This window comes from Pseudorca crassidens, chromosome 14, assembly GCF_039906515.1.
Source record: "Pseudorca crassidens isolate mPseCra1 chromosome 14, mPseCra1.hap1, whole genome shotgun sequence".
Classification (NCBI taxonomy): Eukaryota; Metazoa; Chordata; class Mammalia; order Artiodactyla; family Delphinidae; genus Pseudorca; species Pseudorca crassidens.
In genome coordinates, this window is record NC_090309.1 from 9,827,800 (window position 1) to 9,853,012 (window position 25,213).

The following is a 25,213-nucleotide window of genomic DNA, read 5'->3' on the forward strand; positions in this document are numbered from 1 at the left end:
ACAATGTGGGTGGACCTTGAGGAATGAACTAAGTGAAATAAATTAGAGAAAGACAGATACTACTGTATGATCTCATATATGGAATCAAAAATATTGAACTCATAGAAACAGGAAGTGAAATGGTGGTTGCCAGGGGCAGGTGGGGAGTTGTTGGTCAAAGAGTACAAACTTGCAGTTATGAGATGAATGAGTTCCAGGATCTAATGTACAACATTGTATCGTGTGCTTGAAAGTTGCCATGAGACTAGAGTTTTAGTGTTCTCACTGTAAAAACAACAACATGGTAATTATATGAGGTAAAGGAGGTGTTAACTGACCCTGTTTTGGTGAACATTTCACAGTATATGCGTGTATCAAATCATCGCATTGTACGCCTTAAACTTACAGAAGATGACATGTCAATTATATCTCAGTAAAGCTGGTGTGTGTGTGTGTGTGTGAGAATGTCTGTGTCCCCGAGTGTGTACAGTGTGATCACATAGTGTATGTGAGCACCGTGTAAATGTGAGTGTGTGAGTGGGGATGAATGTGAGCACTGTGAGTGTGCAAGTGTTCAGAGGGTATGTGAGTGTGCATGGGTTTCATTCCCAGAGCGGCAGCCTGGGGTGCACACCTCCCTGAGGAGGAGGAGGGTCTGGAAGCCCAGCTGTGCCCCCCGAGGCCCTCAAAGGTCCCCCGGGGCAGAGGCCAGAGTCAGAAGTCTCGAGGGCCAGGCTCCCCTGCCCAAGGGGTCCCTGATCCCAAATTTGTGCAGGGAATGAGCCTCTAGGTTCGGGATGGCAGCTGAGTCTTCTCAGCTTCCTGCAACCCCACTCTCACCTGTAACTTGGGTACCGGGGCCCTCAGGGCTGAGAACAGAGACGACCCTGCTGGCCTGGCCCAGCCCATCCCTGGGGGCCAGTCACAGAGGAGGGTGGAGACAGTGCTCGTCCACACCTGCCGGCCCCCAGTGTGGGCGCATCACACTCACTGGCCTGCAGTGAGCACCTACTGTATGCAAGGTGCGTAGTCCTGAGATGGCCACTCTGAGGTCCTGTCCTAACAGAGTTCACAGGCTCTCCAGGGGACAAGACAGCAACTGGGGTGTTCAGTAGCCCTGCAAAACCATGGCACAGGGGAGTGTCCGGGGAAGGGGTCTGCGTGACTGTGGTCTGGGAACTGAAGAGATCAGAGAGAGCTCTGAGCTAAGGAGGGCCAGGGAAGGGGAGCTGGGCAGAGCCGGACACCAGGGAATCATCGCAGTCACACGGCCCCCCTGGGACCAGGAAAGGCCCTCCCCCTGAGAGCTGTCCCCCCTTCTGCATTTGGGGATCTCTGCTGAATGTCTGCTTACGCGACACCAGGACCTTTGCATCAGAGCACCCTGCTGGTGAGGCCACCAGCTCATCCTGGACTGTGGGGCAGCCCTGGAGGTGGGTGGGCGCTGGGAGGGGAGGACGGAGCAGGTGGCCACTCGGGGACAGCACCTGAGGGGGTCAGAGCGAGACCGCCCAGGAGGCGCCCTGTTGTCAGAGAGCTGACAGCGCTTCCTGAGTATTAGTTGATGGCGATGGAGCCCTGCACCGCCTGTTGGACCCCACACCCCGTACAGCTCAAGGTCTCACGACCCTCCCGCTCACTCCAGGCTGCCTGGGGGGTGGAGGTCGGGGCATGGTGAGTGCCCTCATCTGCCCCAGAGAAAAGGGGAGTCCTGCCCCCCAGCAGTGGTGAATGTTCCCTCCCCTCATACCCACCTAACCACCTGCCTTCTCCCTCCCAGCCCACAGGGTAAGAATAAGCCACCCTCCTTCCCTCCCCAGTGAAAAGGCTGGCTGCACTCGCCCCTCTCCACCCTCCAGGTAACAATCGCGTATGCTCCCACCTCCCTCACTCAGAACAGCGGTGGGTCCTTCCACGACCATTTGTCGTGGTCCAAATGCGGGTTGGAAAAGAATTTCCAGACATAAGGCAGAATGTAAAGAAGATAGAATTTATTAGAGGGAAGGGTCGCTGCCGGAACAGAGGGCCAACTTCCTAGTAGTCTGGGAGAGTCGAGCCCGAACCTGTGCTATTGATCACTTTCTATAGCCAGAAAACAAAGGAATGGTCTGAGGTGAAAATTGCTTTTACTGATTGGTTAAGGCACATATACCTTCCTTCTATAGGGTGGGAGTGGGACAGGGCAGATGCCTTTCCTTGTTTGGGACAGGTCCCATCGCCCAGGTGGACTCAGGAATTTCGTAACCATGGTAACATGGTAGGGAGGGCGATTAAGAGTCTGGTAGGGGGGTGTACTGCTGAAACTTTTTCAGGAAGGGACGTCCTTTGTCCTTGGAGCACCACACTTCGCTCTGTCCCCACCCCAGCAGTGGTGTGGCCTCCCCTCTTCTGCTTCCTTCTGCTTCCTAAGGTCACCCCACTTCCGCACAGCGAGCCCTGGGATCCCCGGCACCGGTAAGTTCAGCAACCACACAGTAAACAACCTGGGTGCTGGAGAGAAAGTCAGGTTTTCCGGGGCCTGATGGCAAGAGCGCTTTCTCCCACGGGACTTAATAAAGGGCTATGAACTTATGGGCACCGGGGGCTCCATTCATTAGGCAAATTTTTTTTTTAGTATTTATTTATTTATTTGGCTGTGCTTACTCTTTTTTTTTTTTTTTTTTTTTGCGGTACGCGGGGATCTCACTGTTGTGGCCTCTCCTGTTGCGGAGCGCAGGCTCCGGACGCGCAGACTCAGTGGCCATGGCTCACAGGCCCAGCCACTCCGCGGCATGTGGGATCTTCCCGGACCGGGGCACGAACCCGTGTCCCCTGCATCGGCAGGCGGACTCTCAACCACTGCGCCACCGGGGCAGCCCTGTGCTTACTCTTAACTGCAGCATGCAAGAGCTTTGTTGCCGCGTGTGGGATCTTTAGTTGCAGCACGGGGGATCTTTAGTTGTGGCATGCAGGATGTAGTTCCCTGACCAGAGATCGAAGCCGGACCCCCTGCATTGGGAGCACGGAGTCTTAACCACTGGACCACCAGGGAAGTCCCAGGCAAATGTTTCTGAACATCTCATGTTCCGGGAATATGGCAGATAGGGCCAGGGCGTGTGCCTGGAGAGACTCAGAGGTGCAGCTCTGCAGGGGTAACCGCGGGACCCTGAATGTGTGTCTCTTATGTTTGAATTTGACCATGAACTTTAAATTCTCCAGGGTTGGTATGACCAGCATTACTGGGGTTTGGCTGGCCTTGAGCTAAAAGAACAGCGGTCTGTGTATCTTCCATTGATCCTTCCCAAATATTTGTTGAAATTTAAGGCTGTTGCCAGTTTTCCAGTATTTGGATTTGCATTGCAGTGAGCAGCTGTCTACCACTCTTGCAATTAGCCTTCTTTGTGCAGAAATCTTTTTCTGTCTGGGGATTTGCTTCCTTAGTATATGCACTTGGGGGAGAGGGAGGTGTACTTGGATCAAAGAGTGTGCATCGGCGTTCCCACAACTCGCTTCGGGAACATTCCCTGTTCAACACGCCCCCAGATGTTCTGGTGACCGTGAGATGCAAAGTTGGGCTGTGCTTCACTTGCCTTAAACTGAGAAAAGAGAAATTAGAACCACATCAGAAGGTCCAAAATATACGTGTGTTTACACACAAGAAAATGTCTCCAAGGTATAGAACGGAGTATTAAGAAGAAAAGTAAGACGCTATATTTGTATGTGCTTATATGCATTAAAAAACTCAGAAAGTCATGTCTTCCTGATTCCTCGGTTTCCCCAGCAGTTCTGGAGCCTGGAGTTTAAGATAAGCCTGAAGAGTGGTGAAGTAAGCCCGTTGCCCAGCGCACTCCGACGATGTCCACACTTCTACCAACCCACCAGGCAGGAGCACCCCCAGAGGGTCATTTAGTTCAGTGTGGAGAGGAGCCCTGTCTGACCCTCGTCTTGTATATCGTACCTCAGAGACCCACGTCCCATGTATCAAAGGAAGGGGTGACAGCACCAGGGGAGAGGCACGTAAGGGCCCCTCTGCTCTTGAGTTCTTTCATTCTAAGCTGGGATTATGGAGACGAGGGGTCTGCCCCCTCCCCAAGAGGCAGGAATGGGGACAATTTGGGGCTGGGCTTGGAGCCTGGGCCATTTGACAGATGAGGAAACTGAGGCCCAGGGAGGAGAGGGACTTGCCTAAGGGCATGTGGCCATTTACCAGGAAGCTGATCGCAGCTGTGGTGTCTCGGCACCTCCCCAGGGCTCCTGCTGGCTCCTGGCACCCCAGCGCAGAGGCAGGGGCTCATGTGTCCCCTCTCTGGCCCTTCTCCTCCAGGAAACCCTCAGCTCCTCAACCTCCAGGGAGCTCTTCCAGCCCCGGATGAAAGAGCCCAGCTGCTGCAGGAGGGGAGGTCCTCCACCGGGTGCCCAGAGATGGCGCAGGCTGGGCTCCTGAGAGAGGGCTGGGCCAGCAGCGTGGGTGCTGGAGCAGGGAGCTCTCCAGGGACTTTCTGAGCCCACTGCCATAGGTGAGCCCTGCCCTCCCTTGACCCCCTTCAAGGCCCCCCAGGAGTCACCCAGCCCACAGCCTTGCCCACCATCCGTTGGGTCGGGGAATCCAGGCTGGTCAGTCACACAGGACCTGTAAGCCAGCTGGCCAGGTGTTAACTTTCAGGGGAAGCGCATGTCTTTCTGCGCTTGTCCCCCCACTGAGAACCCCCTCGGTATCAAGCAGAGAACCTGGGAAGGTGAGTTAGGAGCCAGGAGGGTGCTCAGTGCGCAAGTCACCTGAGCCAAGAGAGGGGACGAATCCTGAGGAATTTCCATCAGTGAAGCATCCTCTTCACCCCCGCAGAGAACCAGCTAGACCCCAGGTCCCAACCTTGCCTCTAGGACCCCCAGCCTTGGTTCCTGTGCCTCCGTAGGCTCTGGCTGACCCAGGAGAGCGGGTACAAAACACGTGATTATCTGTCAGTTTCCTGCAGGGACGGGGCTCTTTCTGTGCTCTGCTGCATCCCCCCCCATCTGTCCTTTCCTCTGCCAACACCGCACTGTCTTCCCTTCCGCAGCTGTACCCCGCGTTTGTGCTCCCTCCGGAAGCCTGGACTCCCTTCCTGCTCTTTTTTTTTTTTCCTTTAACATCTTTATTGGAGTATAATTGCTTTACAATGGTGTGTTAGTTTCTGCTTTATAACAAAGTGAATCAGCTACACATATTCATATGTCCCCATATCTCCTCCCTCTTGCGTCTCCCTCCCACCCTCCCTATCCCACCCCTCTATGTGGTCACAAAGCACCGAGCTGATCTCCCTGTGCTATGCGGCTGCTTCCCACTAGCTATCTGCCTCACGTTTGGTAGTGTATATATGTCCATGCCTCTCTCTCGCTTTGTCACAGCTTCCCCTTCCCCTTCCCCATATCCTCAAGTCTAGTTTCCCTCGGGAATGATCCTGTCTTCATCGCAGCCATGCCTGGCCCTCCCTGGTCTCCCGCAGGCCAACCATGTCCTGGATGGGGTACGAAAAGCCCCACTCCTGGGGGGCGGGGGGGCTGTGTCCTCACCTCCAGGCCCAGTGGGAGTGGAAAACTCACGTGGGCCCTGGGTGCTCCCCGAAGATCCCTTTAAGGGCGCGTGCGTGTGGCGGACATTTGTTGGGTGTGTTCCCAGCTTGAGTTTGAACAGGCAGCGCCCTGCCTTCCTGTTTCAGCTCATACTGTAAACAAGCGTCCTTTTCAGGGTCTATTTGGGGCTACGTTTTTCTTCTTTGCATTTTTGTGCTTTTTGTTGATGATTTCACTGTGGAAAGTGCCACCTGGTGCTCCTAAGCTCGGGAAGGCCCGGGTGTGCCTCCCAGAGGAAATACACGTGAGATAATCTTCAGTCAGACGTGAGTTACAGCGCAGCTGGCCGGGAGTCCAGTGTTAATCAATCAACCATGTATTAGACATGATGTCTGTAAACAGAAACACACATCAGACAAGGTGACCACTGCAGCCAGAGGCTCGCAGGAACCTGACTTCCTGTCGAGGCGGCGTTGGCCACGTGACTTTAGAACTACTACAAACAAGGAGAGTTCACTCTATTTATTGGTACAGAACACCTTTTGGAAGCATCTCCTTCAGAGGCTGTAAATGTTGTATTAGCGGGCGCTTTGGGGAGGACTGTCGTGGCCCAGGGGACACGTGCCTCTCCTTTCACATCCTCTGAGCCCCCAGGTGGCAGCGGCTCCCTGTGTTGGGGGTTAGGTGCCTCTGAGCAATGCACTGGGACCACTGCATCACTGAGGCTGTCATTTCAGAGAAAGGAAATCTCCGCCACCATCCCGCCATGAGGGATAAGGGCAGGAAGTAAAAATTCCTATTAAATCTTCACTTTCCTATGTTTTCCTCACTGTCCAAGTGCTGGCCCCAACCCACCTCGCTGTGCCCACCTCCCCTCAGCTTTCCCACATGCAGACTTTTCTGGAACCTGGGCTGGCAGTGTCCCATACCCACCAGTGCAGTCCCTGGAAGCTGGGTGTCGGGCTGGTTACAGGTTCCACTGTGATAATAACAGCAGACGGTCACCAAGAGCCTGCTCCGCGCCCAGCACAGTGCAAAGCGCTTTATGAAGATGAACGCAATCTTCTCAACACATCGGTCCTCTTATTACCCCCACTTACAGATGAGGACACGGGGGTGCAGAAAGGGGCTGGAACTTGCCTGAGCTACTCACTGGTGTCCTGGGCTCAGCCCTGCTCCTAACATCTGTGGGACTCAGACCCATGCCTCCTAGGTCTCGGTATGGAAAGTCTACGTCTAGCTAATTGAAGTACGTTCTTCTTCTCCAACCTTGACAAATACGCCTTCAGCCAGCCTGGAAGGCCGGGTCCAATCCAGGATTCTTGGATTGCTCGGATTTCCTTACTGGCACCCTTGGCCATGGCCCAGTCTCTGCTCCATCCTGCATCATGAGGGGTCCACAGACATGTATGTGAACACCCAGCCCACTCGTTGTCGCACAGCGGCCACCCTGCAAACAGGGGCCCCTGGCACAGGGGCGTGTCCTCTGGCAACACGGTCCTCCTCGGAGGATGCATGCAGAGCAGAGGTCTGCAAGGACCTGGCAGAAGGCATGAGGCTGTTCGATCTTGAACTTCCAGCATCCAGGGACTGGCCCCTGGGGGAACGTCTCCTTGTCCCTGCAGAGAGGCTGGCAGAGGCGTCCCCGAGGCTCAGGGCCCTGGTCTGGTCATGGGTGACTGACAGGGCATGGCTGTCTAATGTCAAACTATCTTTGAATTCCTGGGACACATATAATTTGATATGTCTTAGTCTGCTCAGGCTGCCATAACAAAATGCCACAGACTGGATGGCTTAAATGACAGAAATTTATTTTCTTTCAGTTTTGGAGGCTGGAAGTCCAAGATCAGAGCGTTGCGGTCAGTCTCTTGTGTGGACCTGGTTCCTGGCTTGCAGACTCCAGCACTTACAGAATCTCACTGTGAGAGAGAGAGAGACAGAGAGAGAACTCCTCTTCTTATAAGAGACCCTCATCCCTCACAGCCAGCAGCATGGTCCCAGGTGGGCACCTCCAAGGAATGCGTGTTTGCCCCTGGAGATGGGTGCATTACCCACCCAAGGGAGCTGGGGGTGCAGGTTGGGCGGAAGTGAAACCCCCTCTCCTCCCATTCTCAGCACGCTTGCGTCCATGGTCCGCAGCAGCAGCTCTTGGTCAAGGCAGCAGTCCAGAGGAGTGTGGGGAGGAAGAAGGGCAGGCCCTGCGTGAGTGACAGCCAGGCCATGGCATTTTCCTTTCTGGAACCGGGTTCCCTCCCCCACCCTACCCTCACCGCAGGGTCAGATATGGTCAAAGTCCTTTGTATGCCGGGCACTCCTCCTTGGCATCCTGCTCCTGGGATACAACAGCCCAGAGCCAGTCCCCTAGCAGTGCCACCAGGAACACCCCTGGATTGTTGGAGCACTCCCCAGGCTCCCCAGGCACCCAGCTACGTACCCCAAATGGTACTGCCTTTCCCATAGGCTTAAGGGAGGCCTGTGCTTTCTGTGATCCAATTAATTTCCGATCGCTACAGCGTACCCTACGGACTGCCTGCTGGACATTACTGTGCACAGGGGAGCACCGGGTCCCTGCCCTGCGGCTGTGCTAAGCCAGGTGCTCTGGCTACAGAGGAAGTGTCCAGCTGGAGGTTAGGGGCCTCAGGGAGGTGGGGCCCAGAGTGCATGAGGCTTAAACCGGCAGCGATGGCAGGAAGGCCTGACCTCCCAGTGCACATGCCCACTGGGTCGTTCCATAAGGTTGTTATGGAGGCCACTGCTGTGTGCCCGGCACTGGGCAGCAAGGACGCCTGACACTGGAGCTGGCCAGGGACCCGATGTAGTGAGGCAGAACCCTCGGCAGAAGCTGCTCCGGAAGGGCAGCCAAGGCGACAGGGCCCAGGAACCAGGGACTCAGATGACAGGGGAGCGGTGGGAACTGCGTTATGGGCTTGGGAGGGGGTGACGAGCCCTCAGGAGCATGGGAATGAAATGAGAGTGAAAAGGTACAAAGAGAAGGTGGTCCTGACGTCCTGGAGGGAGGTACTCCTGTTACCGACTCGGGTCCTTGAACTCCTTAATCAATAGAAATTGATGAGGCCAGACGAGAAATTCTGGCCAGGCTTTATTTATTGAGACTCATGCTGCAGCGCGAGGGAGCAAAAGCAAGTAACAGGTGCCCTTGCTCACTCGTTGAGGGGGTGGGGTGAGCTGGTCCTTTAAATGGGATGAGGGTGGATTGGTGGGTGGGGCTTGTTGAGGTGGGTGGGGCTTAGGTGGTCTGCCCACCCCCTTGGTGGTGCTGTGTGCAGGGATCACGTGCAGTTCCCTGATTTTGCTTCCCGTACCTCACAAGAGGCAGTTGGGTTTTGGCCTTTTGCATGGTATTATTCATCATTGCCACAACTGCACGTGGGTGCAGTTATTTTTAGTCCCTTATCGTTTCTTTGTATTCTGTTGCTGGAGGAGACATTTGTCCAGGTGCAAGTACTCCAGTAAAGAGTCCCAGGTCCCAGCCTGTCTCATCAAGAGGAACACTGACTTGCTTAAGGTCGCAGGGCTCAGCAGGACTCCTTGAAACAGACGGTCCAGATGCCCCCTTAGTCCAACAGTCCACCTAATGGTTTAATTCTGCAGCCATATGCAATAATAATATATCCAGCATTTCCTGAGCACTTACAATGAGCCAGACACTGAGTCAGCCATGTCCTCTCAGTCCTGTGATGTACATATGGTTATTAGCATCTTCCTGTTACAGCTGAGGGCACGGAGGTCAGTGAAGAAAGTGTCCAAGGTCACACAGCTAGGAAGTGGAAGATCTGGGATTGCCAGCCATGTAACTTAGCCGTGTTACTTAGCCTTTCTGAGGTTCAGCATTCTCAAATGAAAATAAAGATTATAGCAGGGCCTAAACCCTGGGGATAGTGTGAGGGCTCACAAGTTAATAATGTGAAAATTCTAAGAACAGGGACTTCCCTGGTGGTGCAGTGGTTGAGAATCCGCCTGCCAATGCAGGGGACACAGGTTCGATCCCTGGTCCGGGAAGATCCCACATGCCGCGGAGCAACTAAGCGCGTGCACCACAACTGCTGAGCCTGCGCTCTAGAGCCCGCACACCTAGACCCTGTGCTCCGCAACAAGAGAAGCCGCCGCAATGAGAAGCCCACGCACCACAACGAAGAGTAGCCCCCACTAGCCGCAACTAGAGAAAGCCAGCGTGCAGCAAACGAAGATCCAATGCAGCCAAAAATAAATAAATAAAATAAATAATTAAAAAAAAATTCTAAGAACAGGCATAGAGATGAGATAGGCTAGGACCTTGGACCCTTTGCTGCAGTGCTTGCACCTGGACAAACATCTCAAGCAACAGAGTACAAAGAAACTATAAGGGACTAAAAATAACTGTACACATGCCTGGTTGGGGCAATTATGAAGAATAAGATGCAAAAAGGCCGCAAACCAACTGCCACTTCTGAGGTGCCGGGAGCAAAAGCAGGGTCCTGGGCATGATTCCTGTGCAGTGTTACCAAACTCAGGTTAGGCTGCTCGCCACTGGAAAGCCAGTACTCACGAGGCAAGTGTTGGTAGAAAGGAAAGTTGCTTTAACCAGAAAGCTGGCAATCTGGGGGGAAGACTGACTCGTGTCCCCAAAACCAACTCTCAAGATTCTGCTCAGCTGTGACAGTTTTTAAAGGGAGAAGGGGGAAAGGATCTCCGTGAATCATCAAGGCAGGAGGTCAAGCTGTGCGTCGTTTTCCATTGCATGCAGGCTGGCTGATTTCTCTTGCTTCAGATGTTATCTTGTCTGTGTGGTCTGACTCCAGGATTGCTAAGGGGTCTGCTGAGGGTAGAGAGCTAGTCATCCTTTAACTACTTAATTCTTCATTGCTACTTTTTTTTTTTTTTTTTTTGCGGTATGCGGGCCTTTCACTGTTGTGGCCACTCCCGTTGCGGGGCACAGGCTCCGGACGTGCAGGCTCAGTGGCCATGGCTCACGGGCCCAGCCGCTCCGCGGCACGTGGGATCTTCCCGGACCGGGGCACGAACCCGTGTCCCCTGCATCGGCAGGCGGACTCTCAACCACTGCGCCACCAGGGAAGCCATTCCTACTTCTTTTAATCTAAGAAAAGAATCAACAGGTTAGGCAAGGCATTGTGTGCACTGAATAGAGCATAAATCAGGAATTAGGTTAAAGGTTACCTAGTGATCTCATTTCTATAATTAAGGTTTAAGGGGAAGAGAAATAGGCAAACAGGAAAGGGGCAAAAGAGCTGCTTACAAATGCCCACTTGCCAGACATTGTTCCATGTCTGTGGGGTTAGGGGCAATAGTTCATCTTCTGTACTTTCTTCCTGCCGACATAGGGCACCATATTCTCAGAGTGGAAGATGCGGACATGGGTCTGTTGCATCTGTTTGTTGACAGTTTAAGTTGCCTGCTTACATATACAGGCAGAGCCAGCTACAATTATTTTGATGGCCACAAAGATACAGATTATTATGAGCGGTAATGTTAATGCCATTCTCTTGAGGCCAGTTCTTGGAATTGTGCCAGCAGTGGATTCAGCATTGCTGAGGCTGGGACGGCTTATGTCACGGCTATAGTCTGGTCATCACGCAGATAACTTTTTCCCTCTGGTGGCAGTTGTGGTATCTGTAAAACAACTCGGGAATGGACTTCAGCTTTTCTACAAACAGGAGGCAGGGGACAGGGAGGGGCCTTTGTGCTTGGGGGAGGGGTGGTACAGGGTTCTGCTTGGTTTCAACAGCACCACCAAGGGGAGGGGCCGATCACCTAAGCCCCCCCTCTGGCCCCACCCATAGATCCGCCCCTACCCTCGCCCCATTTAAGCTCGCCCCTCACCCTCAGGGAACGAGCAGGGGCACCTGTGACTTGTTTTCGCTCCGTCATGCTGCAGCACAGGTTCCCAGGAGAGCCTTGCCTGAGTTCCTCGTCTGGCCTCATCAATTTCTATTGATTAAAGAGTCCGAGGACCCAGGTCGGTAACAGAATGAAGCCAAACCACGGTTAGCTGTTGTTAGCTATTATGCAGATTCGTTTCTGAATTTCAAACACTGACATCACTGAGCCCTTGAAATTGAACTTCAAGGAGGCAGTGACTGGAGATGGGAGCAAAAGGAGGCTTCGGAGGCATGTTTTCCAGCACAGGAGGCTTCCGTGACCAACAGCACTAGTCATCTGTACCTGAACTCATTTCTTTGCAAGTCTAGTTGACTTGATTAAAACCAATCAGTGGAGACTTACATGCTTCCAAGAGTCACAGGAACTAGATTAGATTACCCTCCTGGATGAAACAACTGAAAAGAAAAAAAGACACAATATATAAAAGAATGGGGGGCTTCCCTAGTGGCGCAGTGGTTGAGAGTCCGCCTGCCGATGCAGGGGACACAGGTTTGTGACCCGGTCCAGGAAGATCCCACGTGCCGCGGAGCGGCTGGGCCTGTGAGCCATGGCCGCTGAGCCTGCGTGTCCGGAGCCTGTGCTCCGCAATGGGAGAGGCCACAGCAGGGAGAGGCCCGCATACCGCAAAAAAAAAAAAAAAAAAGAATGGTTTTTCAATATGTTGGACAGCAGACAATGAAAGACAGTAACCCCTGAGAAACGGAAAACAAAAGATGTGGCCTTACTGGCCGCTAGAGCCAGGCAGTCAAGGGGCAGCCCCTGGGCAGAAGCTGCAAAGACCAGGGCTCCAGACAAGGATACCGGCTCCTTTCCGGGAGCTGCGAGTCACCTGGAGAGAGGCAGCGGGAGAGCGCAGAGATGGCGCCCACCTGCCTCCGTCTTTGCGGAGTGTTTCTGTTGGCCCCAGGTGTGTTAAATTAGATGCCTGCCCCCTCAGGCCAAAGCTTTAAAGACCAGCAGATAAGACTCTTTCACAGCAAGTCTGGGCGCTTTTCAGTCGCTGCCTCTGCTCTGCTCCTCAGTGCTGGTGAGTCCACATGCTCCCTTTCAGAACCGTTTCTCTGTTTGCTATAACCGTGCAGGGCTTGTGATATAAGTCCCGTGGGCTTTTAAAGCTAGATGTTTGGGGGGCTTGTCTCTCAGGGGCAGGTCGTAAAAGTTGAGGCACCAGGTGTGAGGTTCAAGCCCTTCGCTCCTCAGGGAGAAGCTCTGTTTTTGTTTTTGTTTTTTGCGGTACGCGGGCCTCTCACTGTTGTGGCCTCTCCCGCTGCGGAGCACAGGCTCCGGACGCGCAGGCTCAGCGGCCATGGCTCACGGGCCCAGCCGCTCCGCGGCATGTGGGATCTTCCCGGATCGGGGCACAAACCCGCGTCCCCTGCATCGGCAGGCGGACTCTCAACCACTGCGCCACCAGGGAAGCCCAAGCTCTGGGTTTTGACCTCCTGCTCGTGGGTTACGGTGTAGGAAGCGGGGTAATCACAAGATTGCGTCTCAGCCTTTCCTGCCGGCTTCCAAGGGAATTTTTTTCTCATTTATCCGATGTGTAGGAGTTGGGTTTCTCTCAGAAGAAAATGTTCCCTATATGGCTGCAGATTCAGTGTTTCTACGGGAGGGGGTGAGTTCAGGATCCTCCCACGCGGCCATCTTGAACCAGAACCAGTTTGGCGTTTTGTTTAAAAGTGACATACGTCAGGTCCAGCCGTTCCACTCCTCACTGTTTACTCCAGAGAAGGAAAGCAGATGCCCACACGGAGACTTGTGCACGAATACTCATAGCAGCTTCATTTGTAATTGCCCCAAATTGGAAATAACTCACAGGTCCATCTACACATTAAGGTATATCCACACATGGGAATGATACTGGGCAAAAATAAATAAATAAAACTGTTATAAAAGCAACCAGGGCTTCCCTGGTGGTGCAGTGGTTGAGAGTCCACCTGTCGGTGCAGGGGACACGGGTTCGTGCCCCGGTCTGGGAAGACCCCACGTGCCGCGGAGCGGCTGGACCCGTGAGCCATGGCCACTGAGCCTGTGCGTCCGGAGCCTGTGCTCCGCAACGGGAGAGGCCACGACAGTGAGAGGCCCGCGTACCAAAAAGAAAAAAAACAACCACAGGGATGAATCTCTAATAACGGCAAGTGAAAGAAAACAGACAAAAATTTCTAGAAAATGGAAACAAACCTGTGAGGGGTGAGGAGAGGCAGAAGGGAACTTTGGGGAGTAATTGCCATGTTCATGATCTTGATGGTGGTAATAGTTTTACAGGCGTATATGTATGGCAGAATTTGTCAAATTGCATGATATAAATATATGCAGTGAACTGTATGTCAATTATACCTCAGAGCTGATTCGGAAAATCCAACAGTGAGTATTCCTCACCTGAGGGGAAGCTGCACCCTGGGTGAGAATGAGCCTGCCCTGGGCCACTGCCAGCCAGGGACAGAGGTGGAGAACCCTTGGCCATGGGCCTCAGCCCAGAATGCCATTCCATACACTGCACTGCCACCCTCTGGCCAGGGCCAGGCTTCAGTGCTGGGCAGGCAGGGTGGCCTGACAGGGAGGCCACAGGGCTTAGAAACCTCTGCCCAGGGGGACATCTCCTCCAGGATCGTGGGTGCTGCTGTCCTAACCGGGGCCCCAGCTGTAGCAGCAAACTCGGGTGCCACAAGGGCCAGGTGGGCAGTGCAGCTGAGTGGGGATGTCAGGTAGGGAGCCAGGGGTGATGGGGACTGTGGGGACCCTGAGGGCAGCCACTGCTCAGCTCCACACACTTGTTGCCAGAATCAGGGCCCAGTGTTACCAAATCTTTTTTTTTTTTTAAAGAAAAGCTAGAAGTCCAGCTTTATATGGAGAACCTTCCAATTTTTTAATGGCAAATTTATTCACTGCTTGCGCTAGTGCAGACCTATCAAAACATGCCCATGGGCCAGAATCAGCCTGGGGGTTGCCAGTTTGCAACCTCCGTGCAAACGCCTTGGATTTTCTTCCCGGGAGCCAAGCCGTGAGGCAGGAAGCTGTGCTCACTCTTTTAAGACCCAGAGGAGGAGCCCAGGGCCAGGAGAGCAAGACATCCGTGTATCTATCAAAATGTTACCCACCTGGGTTCGTTAATCAATAGAAATCGATGAGGCCAGACGAGGAGCTGAGCCTAAGGCTTTAATGCGATTCATGCTGCAGCACGAGGGAGTGAAAACAAGTAACAGGTGCCCTTGCTCGCTCCCTGAGAGGGGCTGAAATTGCTTTATAGGGGCCCTTCTACTTTGGCAACAGTTGGTCTTCAGGAGACCCCTTTTTTCCAGGTTTTAAGAAGAACTTGGTCCCCAGGGTTTATTTGTGAAGGAACTGCCAGTCTTCCCCCAGGTATGTCCCTCGACGTTGAACTGGCCTGAGTAGCGAAGGGAGCATTGGATGGGCCTGTGGGTTATTACCGGCACACAAATCCCAGGCAAGCGTTGCTTGTTTTACTGTCCTTTTGAGCCCCTTCCCTGAGCCCCTTTCCTTTTGCATTAAGTCCCATGGTGCATCCCTCCCATAGTGGGTGGCATCATGTAAGCTCTTAACAAGTTTCCATTGTTGGGCCTCAGTGGTTAGAACCTTGTTATCCTTTTAATACCAGGCTGTGCTTCCTTCTCATAGCCCTATTTCTCAGCATTTTCTTGTTCTATGGGGAACACTGGGGGAGGCTAGGGAGTTCGGGGGGGCCAATCACTAGGGCCATAATTTGCTCAGGCTTCTGCAGTCAAGCTGCCTGTTTTGCAGTTCAAACACCTTTTCTCTTCCGGTGGCTCACAAGAGCTCCATCCCTCTGATAGTCCCTAGAGTGTATTACTGCCAGCTGGGTCGGGAGCTGCCCTGCTTTGAAAAGTCAAGAATTCAATCTTTGTTTTATGGGAGAATTTTTTTTTTTTTTTTTTTTTTTTTTTGTGGTACGCGGGCCTCTCACTGCTGTGGCCTCTCCTGTTGCGGAGCACAAGCTCCGGACACGCAGGCTCAGTGGCCATGGCTCACGGGCCCAGCCGCTCTGCAGCATGTGGGATCTTCCCGGACCGGGGCACGAACCCGTGTCCCCTGCATCGGCAGGCGGACTCTCAACCACTGCGCCACCAGGGAAGCCCTATGGGAGAATTTTTAGCAGTTAACGTTCCTCTTTCTTTCCAAATGGCAGCATGAGCATGTGGAGCCCATATTTAGAGTCAGTAAAAATACCTGATATCTTATCCTTCCCTAATTGTAAAGCTGTCATCTCTGCAATTAGTTCGGCCCTCTGGGCCGATGTCTGGGGTGGCAGGCCCTCCGCTTCTATGACTTCATCTAGACTAAGGCATACCCCACCTTTTGGGTTTCCGTTTCTGTAAAACTGCTTCCATCAGTAAACCATCCGACCTCAGGGCTGTCAAGAGGCTCATCTAGAAGATCAGGAATAAGTTTGTTCTCTGGTCTCTATACACTGATGCAGTAAGTCTGCACTCCTGACACCTGGAAGCAGAGTTGCTGGGTTCAGCGTTTGGCACACCTTTAAGGTAGTGTCAGGGTGTCCATCAGGAGGGCCCGATATCTTGTTAACCTTCCCCCTGTCAACCAATGATGTTCTTTGACTTCCAGCACAGATTGTACCTGATGAGGGGTCAACACAGGGTGAGCTTGGGAGACTCATTAACCAACAGGGCTGTGGCTTCTACTGCCCGCAGGCAGCTTGGCCATCCCAGGGCTATTGAATTCAGCTGTGATGAAAGGTAAACCACTGGTCTCTGATCCAGTCCCAGCTTTCGGGTCAGGACTCCTAGTGATGTCCCTGACCTCTCGTGAACATACAGGGTGAAGGGCTTGTCCAAATGTGGAAGCCCCCTTGCTGGTGCTGTGCTCAGCTCAGTCTTTAGAGTCTCAAAGGCCCGCTGGTCCTTATTCCATTGAAGGGGCTCCCTTTCTTTTTCATTTAGATCCTCATATAGGGGTCTGACTATAAGGCCATAATTTGGAATCCAGATATGTCAGAACCCAGCCATCCTGAGAAAGCCTCAGAGCTGCCTCCTTGTGGTTAGAGATGGTAATGCACTCATTGCTGTTCTTCAGTCTATGGCCAGGGCTCGTGCCCCTGGGGTCAAAATACTTCCTAAACGCTGAACCCGTTGCTGTGAGATCTGAGCCTTGGTTGGAGAGATTTTATATCCCCTTTCTGTCAGAAAATTGAGGACCTTAACAGTATTCTGATATGAATCTTTCTTTGTCTCACTACTTAATAAATCATCATATTATAGCAGAGTTCCCTTTTCAAGTCTCAGTTCCCTCAGCTCCCTTGCTAACACGTTTCCAAAAAGATGGGGCCTGTCCCTAAAACCCTGTGGCAGCACTGTCCCAGTATATTGGGTAGCCTCCAGGGTGTCAGGGTCCCTCTATTTAAAGGTATTGAGAGTCGGGATATGGGGAAATACAGAAAGACGCATCTTTGAGGTCCAACAGAGAGAACTACTGAGTGCTGTCTGCAGTTTGGGCCAGGAGGGTATATGGGTTTGGTACCAATGGGTGAATAGGGCTGACGGCCTCATTTGCTTCTTGTAAGTCTTGCTTCAACTGATATTCCCTGTTAGGCTTGTGAACAGGGAAGATCGGTCTGTTGCGAGGGGATTGGCAGGGCCTAATGAGTGTGTTCTAGGAATTTGCTGAGTAGCGTTGGATCCCCCTCAGAGCCTCAGGCTTTAAAGGATACTGTCATTTTCAGGTGTTCCTTTCCCCAGGCCTTAATCTTATTTCTATTGGGGGAACACGTTTTGCCCTTCCTGGCACTGAATTATCCCAAATTGCAGGATCTACTTACTCTGTAATTTCTTGGGGGATGTCTTGGGGAATATTTTGATGACCAGCAGTTGGGTCATCTGGGGCTACTAGTAGATGCATTCTCTGTTTGAATTCTCTACCTTCTTGGACTTCACCCTGTCCTAAGACTATACTAGCTCCTAATTTATTTAGCAGATCTCTTCCAAGGAGGGTGACAGGGCATTCTGGCCTTTACAAAGAGGAGTGAGTAAAAATAATGGATCTGACTCTGCAGGCAAGGGGGGATGTAAATCGCCTTCCGTTTGGCTGTCCATCGACTCCCGCCACAGCACAGTCTTGGTTGGAAAGGGGGTCGGCTGGCCAAGTCAGAGCAGAGCAGGCAGCTCCAGTGTCTACAAGAAATTCACTTCTCCTGTCTGACACATCGAGGGTGACCCGAGGCTCTGCTTTTCTTCAGTAGCCTCTTTTCCTTCTTGGCCTCCTGTTAAGTCTCGGTGATTATAGACCTTGAAGGCCTCCTCTGCCGAGGTTGACAGTGGGGTTTGGGGCCCAGCCTCAAGCTTTTGTAATTTTGCCCTGGTATCTGCAGCGGACTAGGTGATAGATACACAGCCGATAGCCACCTCCCTTCTGCAGACTCAGGGTCTGTACTGGCGTCCTTCCTAAATGCCTCTGTCACCCAGCTCAGGAAGACCATCAAGTGTTCATCTTTTTTCCTGTGTCACTTCTTGGACCTTCTCATAATTTACAGGCTTCACCGTATGCCTTTTCATTCCTTCTGATAGACAAGTAATGTAATGTCTCGTCCTGGCCTGGCCTACGTGATCTTCCTAGCCCCAGTGTGAGTCATGATCTGGAAACGCGTCGCCACCTGCTTGATAAATTTGCTGGTGCGGATTGGTAGCCAGTAGGCTATCTGTGTGTTCCTCGGCCTTTTTCCGTACACGCTCCTTTTCATCCAGGGTGCAACAGTGGACCAGAATAACCATGATGTCCTGCCAGGTCAGGGAGAACCCCAGACTGATAAATTCATCCCTAAACTCGTCAGGGTTCTCTGAGACCCTCCCAAACCCCTCCTTACAGATTCCTAGGTCCCCCACCGAAAAGGGGACATGTACTCTAGTCATCCCTCTGTTCTTATCAGTTGCCTCCCGGAGGGGGTAAAGGCCTTGTGGGGCAGAAGTGGGTGCTCATTTTGAACCTGATCGGAGCCCCACTGGGGAAAGCACTGGGGGCTCCAATTTTGGGGTTTCTGATTTGACAGGGTAAGCTGGGGGTCCCGGGGACCGAAGATGATGGTGGAGGGGAGGAAACAGGGGCCTGAGAAGGAGGCTTAATGTGCCAGTGGGTAGTTGGCAGTTGAAAGAGGGGGGTCCGTGAGAAGGTCTGGCTCCGACTCTTTTGGGGGTGACACAGGAATAGAGGCTACACACAACAGAAATCCCTAGGATTGGGGTATAGATAAAGCTTCATAAAGGCCTGCACATACGGGACCTCTCCCCATTTTGGGGACTGCTTATAAAATAGGTCCAGTTGTGAAATGGTGTTAAAGTGAAGGGATCTGGGGGACTTCGCTGGCGGTCCAAGCTTCCACTCTGAGCAGGGGGCCTGGGTTCAATCCCTGGTCGGGGACCTAAGATCCTGCAAGCCACAAGCACAGCCCTAAATAAATTAATTAAGTAAGTAAAGTTAAGGGATTCATGCTCTGGCCACTTCTCCTGGTCACCCAAGGCATATTGGGGCCAGGCTGTGTTGCAAAAGAAAATCAGCTATTCCTTTTTGAACCGTCTAATTTAAATTGTCCCCAGCTGTTAGGAATGCCACACACAGGAGAATCTCTGGGGATTCCCTGAGTGTTTTCCATGTTAACAAATAAATCTGGGGGCTAACAACGAGAAATCGGGGTGGGGAGGTGTGGATGGGTTGAAGCCTAGCATAAAGACAAAGGGGGTCACGGAATTCCCTCCCCAGAGTTAGTGACACAAACAAGGAGTCTCCAGGATGAAAGGGACGGGAGTGTAGGTATGAGGACCAAGAGAGGAGTAAAGGGAGGAGGAACAGAAAAGACAGAGAGAGAGAAAGGGATTGCTGGTTCACCCTGCCCCCTGTGGCTGTCTGTTGCAGCACCAGTCTGCCCACCGGGGTGATCAAGCCTGGCAACCAGCCAGTTGTACGTCGTCTGTGAGACTGCAGCCACAGGTGGGACCCTCACCCACGAGTATATAAGTCTGTGGGACTTGAACTCACGGGTTTATATAGAAATCTGCTGCTTCAGCCAGTTTTTGACAGGACCTCTCTTGGCGGCAGGGAAATAAAGGTGAGAGTATGGTGATGATCGGGGTCCCAGCCACTACAAGATTTGAGGGTTGAACCTCTATCGCTCTCAGAAATCTCCCGTCAGGGAGAGCCAATGGATCAGGGTCTGCATTGTGTGAGGTGAGCCTCTTCCATCTCTGCTTATCACCCGTCAAGGATGGGCCGTTGCCAGTTGAGATTTCCAGAGGCTGGGCTCGAGGATGGGAGCGGCAATCCAACGAATTTCTTGGTCTTCAATGTGATTGACCTTGGTGATGGCAGTGGTGATGTGGTGAGGTTTCTGAGTGGCCCCCACAGCAGCAGGCGTGAAGGTGGTTTCTTTGAAGTTTCTATCAAGCCATCTAGCCTGGCTCGCAGGGCTTTGGGAAAAGGGCAGTTTTAGTTCTCAGTGATGCCAGGTCAGGAGGGTGGTAGAAAAATTGGAAACGTTAGTTCGGAGAGTTGTAGCCGGATATTGGGGGAAAGTAGAAAAATTAAGAACTTGGTTAGAACTGGCAAAATGTGCAAGGTGGAATCCACAAGGGTGCGCTCTAGTTTTCCATGAAAACAGCGGTCCCCAACCTTTTTAACACCAGGGACCGGTTTCATGGAAGACAATTTTTCCACGGACTGGGGGATGGGGGAGGATGGTTTTAGAATGATTAAAGCGCATTACATTTATTGTGCACTTTATTTCTATTATTATTACATTGTAATATATAATGAAATATACAACTCACCATAAGGCAGAATCAGTGGGAGACCTGAGCTTGTTTCCACTTGCCACTCACTGATAGGGTTTGGTTTTTTTTTTTTACAATTTTCTTTTTTTTTTAATTTATTTATTTTATTTATTTTATTTTTGGCTGCATTGGGTCTTCATTGCTGCGCGTAGACCTTCTCTAGTAGTGGCGAGCGGGGGCTACTCTTCGTTGCGGTGCATGGGCTTCTCATTGCGGTGGCTTCTCTTTGTTGCAGAGCGCGGGCTCTAGGCGCATGGACTCAGTAGTCGTGGCTCACGGGCTTAGTTGCTCCGCGGCATGTGGGATCTTCCCGGACCAGGGCGAGAACCTGTGTCCCCTGCATTGGCAGGCGGATTCTTAACCACTGCACCACCAGGGAAGCCCCCACTGATAGGGTTTTGATACGTGTCTGCAAGCAATCGATTTATTATGGTCTCTGTGCAGTCAAACCTCTCTGCTAATGATAATCTGTATTTGCAGCCGCTCCCCAGCACTAGCATCACCGCCTCAGCTCCACCTCAGATCACCAGGCATTAGATTCTCATAAGGAGCGCGCAACCTAGATTTCTCACATGCGCAGTTCACAGTAGGGTTCGCGCTCCTATGAGAATCTAATGCGGCTGCTGATCTGACAGGAGGAGGAGTTCAGGCCATAATGTGCGCGATGGGGAGCAGCTGTAAATACAGATGAAGCTTTGCTGGCTCGCCCGCTGCCACTCACCTCCTTCTGTGTGGCTCGGTTCCTAACAGGCCACGGACCGCTACTGGTCCGTGGCCCGGGGGTTGGTGACCCCTGCATTAAAACATAAAAATTCCTCTACGGTTACCCCCTTTAGATCCTTCTTTACCCAATGAGCCTGGTCTCGTTAGACTTGGCTTGATTGTTTCCATACGTGCAGCAAGAATGATAATTGGCCACATAAGCAGTTTTGAGTTTGCTCTGCTGGAACTTTTCATAAGGAATCTCAGGTTAAACTTTTAAAACCCTCTGGTGGCTAGGAAGCCAGTCTAGGAACTCTCCAGCAGATTTCCCTTTTGCAGTGCCTATAGATTTGGATGTAATCCTCTCTTCTCAAGTCCCCAAGGTATCCTGAGGTTCCTGGGCCCCTCGGGAAGGGACCTTCCTTACTCACCTGTAAACAAGGCATCAAGCCCGTTTTTCTAAGAGGCCTTTGTAAGCCTTGGCTCCACAGTCAACCTTGGTTCCCTAGAACTGTCTGGTCATATGTGATTCTATGCACCATTCTGAAATATGACACTCCACTCAAAACCCTGGTTCTTTAACCAGTGTTTCCAGTTATGTCCCGTTAAAAGGAGAACAGCTTTTCAGGAAAGACTATTGCCCTGTGTTTGCAGTGCTTGCATTCGCTTGGGGTTCTAAATAACTTGATTTGGGGAGAGAAGAGGGGCCTCACCTAACTTCTTTGCAGTTAACATTTAATGCTTTCGGGTCCTCTGTTTGGCAGGGAGAGTTGGTAATAGTAATATACTCTTTTTGGAAGATAAGCCTGGACAGCTTGAAAATGGTAAGTATGGGCACAGTATTTAACCCTGGAACTGCACCTTCAAAACCAGCAGAGTAATAGAATGTTCTGTTGCCCAGGTGCCCATTGAAATTTATAAGAAATTCCAGAAGACACTTGAGGGTGGGCAGGTCTGCTAAGACAGTATAGTCTCATAACTGGGGTGCCCAGGGACCCTTTCACATTTCCTATGAGGTGAAGACTTGTCATAATGACACTAAGATATTGGCTTTTTTTTTTTAAACCATTCTCAAGTAAACAATGGATTTTTTTTTTTAAGATTTTTTTCATGTGGGCCATTTCTTTTAAAGTCTTTATTGAATTTGTTACAATATTGCTTCTGTTTTATGTTTTTGGTTTTTTGGCCACGAGGCATGTGGGATCTTAGCTCCCCAACCAGGAATCAAACCCGCACCCCCTGCACTGGAAGGCAAAGTCTTAACCACTGGACCGCCAGGGAAAGTCCCCAGCAGTGGATTTTTCTAACGAGTGGAAAGCAAATGCCCATGAGAATCTAGATCCATGTCAGTTTCTAATATATTCATTAATAAAGATAACTATATACATAAAAAAGAGAACAGATTCTTATTGAACTTATGCAAATAATTATATTGCCATGGAAAGAAGAATGTTCAATAAGAGTTTCTAAATTCTGGAGGGATCAGGTAGGGAGAAAAGATAAGTGTTTTATTTCTGTTAACGAAAGTATAAGCTAGGACTTCCCTGGTGGCACAGTGGTTAAGACTCTGAGCTCCCAATGCAGGGGGCCCGGGTTTGATCCCTGGTCCGGGAACTAGATCCCACATGCGTGCCACAACTAAGAGTTCACATGGCACAACTAAGGAGCCTGCCTGCTGCAACTAAGGAGCTCATGTGCTGCAACCAAGGAGTCTGCCTGTTGCAACTAAGACCTGATGCAACCAAAAAAAAAAAAGTATAAGCTACTAAACTGTTATAGATAGCCTAAGTGAGAGGGGTTCCTTATGTCTGAAAAATAGAACTTTAAAGAACCAGCAATGTTTCAAAACAATAACCCTAATCATCCTTGATCAGCTTATTCCGTCCCATGTAATCAACTCTTGTTCTGCTCGATTCTGGCTTAGCAGTTTCTTGATCCCGTCAGCTTCTAAATATCTGATAAAGAGTTTATTTGACAAGAAAATTTGGTTGTTTCTGTGACACACAATAAAAATAATCAGAAGTATGAATGATAGCATTATACCAGGACATATCATGTGGACGGCAGGGTATTAAATTTCTGTGAACTTTATACAACTTCTGAAATAGTTATATTAATAATGTTTGCACGTACAAATGTAACCTAGGAAAGCTTAAAGCATCTCTTCTTATTTAATAAATGCCTTTTCATGCAATTTAACGTGTCAAACAAACCTAAGTAGTTTAACAGCTCTCTCTTAACAAGGTGAAGGAGCAAAGCCTTTGAGATTTTCCAGGAACCCTCTGCGAAATCCCGAAGTTAGTTCAAGGCCAAAAAACTTCATTTAGAATTTTATTTGGGAAGACAACATCGTCAAAAATGTAAAAACCCTTAGCTCTTTTAAAAGTGAGACGTCTCGGTTCTCTTTAATAATTGAGTACATGAAAAAGACTAGCATAAAGCATGGGAAGTTATTCGGAAAAGACATAAGATCTTGGTGTCATAGGCACATCACTCGAAAGGTAAAGAAAAGATCTTTTACAATCTCTTACTAAGAGCAGACCAATAATCCAAGAAAACGTTGTCATTCTGACAGAGAAGACTAAATTCTAGTTTTGCACCAGCATACTTTTGATATTAAGGCTCATTTAAAAAAAACTTTTATTGAAGTATAGTCGATTTACAATGTTGTGTTTAATTTCTGCTGTACAGCAAAGTGATTCAGTTATACATCTATATTATTTTCCATATTTTTTCCATTATGGTTTATCACAGAATATTGAATCTAGTGCCCTGTGCTATACAGTAGGACATTGTTGTTGTTTATCCTCCTATTTATAATAGTTTGCATCTGTTAATCCCACACTCTGAATCCTTCCCTCCCCCAGTTCTCCTCCCCCTTGGCAACTACAAGTCTATTCTCTATATTTGTGAGTCTCTTTCTGTTTCATAGATATGTTCGTTTGTGTTGTATTTTAGATTCCACATATAAGTGATATCATATGGTATTTGTCTTTCTCTTTCTGACTTACTTCACTTAGTATGACAATCTCTAGTTGCATCCATGTTGCCGCAAATAGCATTATTTCATTCTTTTTAATGGCTGAGCAGTATTCCATTGTATGTGTATATACCACATCTTCTTTATCCATTCCTCCATCGATGGACATTTAGGTTGTTTCCATGTCTTGGCTATTGTGAATAGCGCTGCTGTGAACATTGGGGTGCATGTATCTTTTCAGATTATAGTTTTGTCTGCATATTTGCCCAGGAGTGGGATTGCTGTATCATATGGCAACTCTATTTTTAGTTTTTTGAGGAACCTCTGTACTGTTTTCGATAGTGGCTGCACCAATTTACATTCCTTCCAACAGTGTAAGAGGGTTCCCTTTTCTCTACACCCTCTCCAGCATGTATTATTTGTAGACTTTTTAATGATGGCCATTCTGACTGGTGTGAGGTGATACCTCATTGTAGTTTTGATTTGCATTTCTCTAATAATTAGCGATGGTGAGCATCTTTTCGTGTGCCTACTGGCCATCTGTATGTCTTCTTTGGAGAAATGTCTATTTATGTCTTCTGCATATTTTTCAGTTGGGTTGTTTGTTTTTTTGTTATTGAATTGTAGGAGCTGTTTTTATATTTTGGAAATTAAGCCCTTGTCGGTCACATCATTTGCAAATATTTTCTCCCAGTCTGTAGGTTTTCTTTTCATTTCATTTATGGTTTCCTTTGCTGTGCAAAAGCTTGGAAATTTGCTTAGGTCCCATTTGTTTGTTTTTGCTTTTATTTCGATTGTTTGGGAGACTGACCTAAGAAAGCACTGATACGATTTATGTCAGAGAATATTTTGCCTATGTTCTCTTCTAGGAGTTTTATGGTGTCATGTCTTATATTTAAGTCTTTAAGCCATTTTGAGCTTATTTTTGTGTATGGTGTGAGGGAGTGTTCTAACTTCATTGATTTACATGCAGCTGTCCAGCTTTCCCAACACCACTTTTCAGCTGGGACTTTTTAACAAAAAGACAGATTAGGGCTTCCTTGGTGGCGCAGTGGTTGAGAATCTGCCTGCCAATGCAGGGGACATGGGGACATGGGTTCAAGCCCTGGTCCAGGAAGATCCCACGTGCCGCGGAGCAACAAAGCCTGTGCGCCACAACTACTGAGCCTGTGCTCTAGAGCCCATGAGCCACAACTACTGAAGCCCACACACCTAGAGCCCATGCTCCGCAGCAAGAGAAGCCACCACAATGAGAAGCCTACGCACCACAATGAAGAGTAGCCCCTACTTGCCACAACTAGAGAAAGCCCATGCA

General features: G+C 50.3%; 1 protein-coding gene across 4 annotated transcripts in view; it reads left to right on the top strand.

Annotated features, from left to right (window-relative positions):
• NEURL3 (neuralized E3 ubiquitin protein ligase 3) overlaps nucleotides 1-25,213 on the top strand; it is a 95,955-nt gene that overhangs the window by 33,489 nt on the left and 37,253 nt on the right. For 2 of the 4 annotated variants that reach the window (XR_010934357.1, XM_067704303.1), the window contains exon 3: nucleotides 7,332-7,509. The exons of 1 other annotated variant lie outside the window; for it this stretch is intronic. Coding sequence is in view for 1 of the 3 variants with exons in the window: in XM_067704303.1 (XP_067560404.1) it covers nucleotides 7,332-7,471 (140 nt within the window). In the remaining 2 variants the exon portion in view is untranslated. Of the gene's footprint in view, nucleotides 1-7,331; nucleotides 7,510-7,623; nucleotides 7,711-25,213 lie in introns of all 4 variants that reach the window. One more of the 4 variants, XR_010934356.1, reaches the window with a different exon arrangement.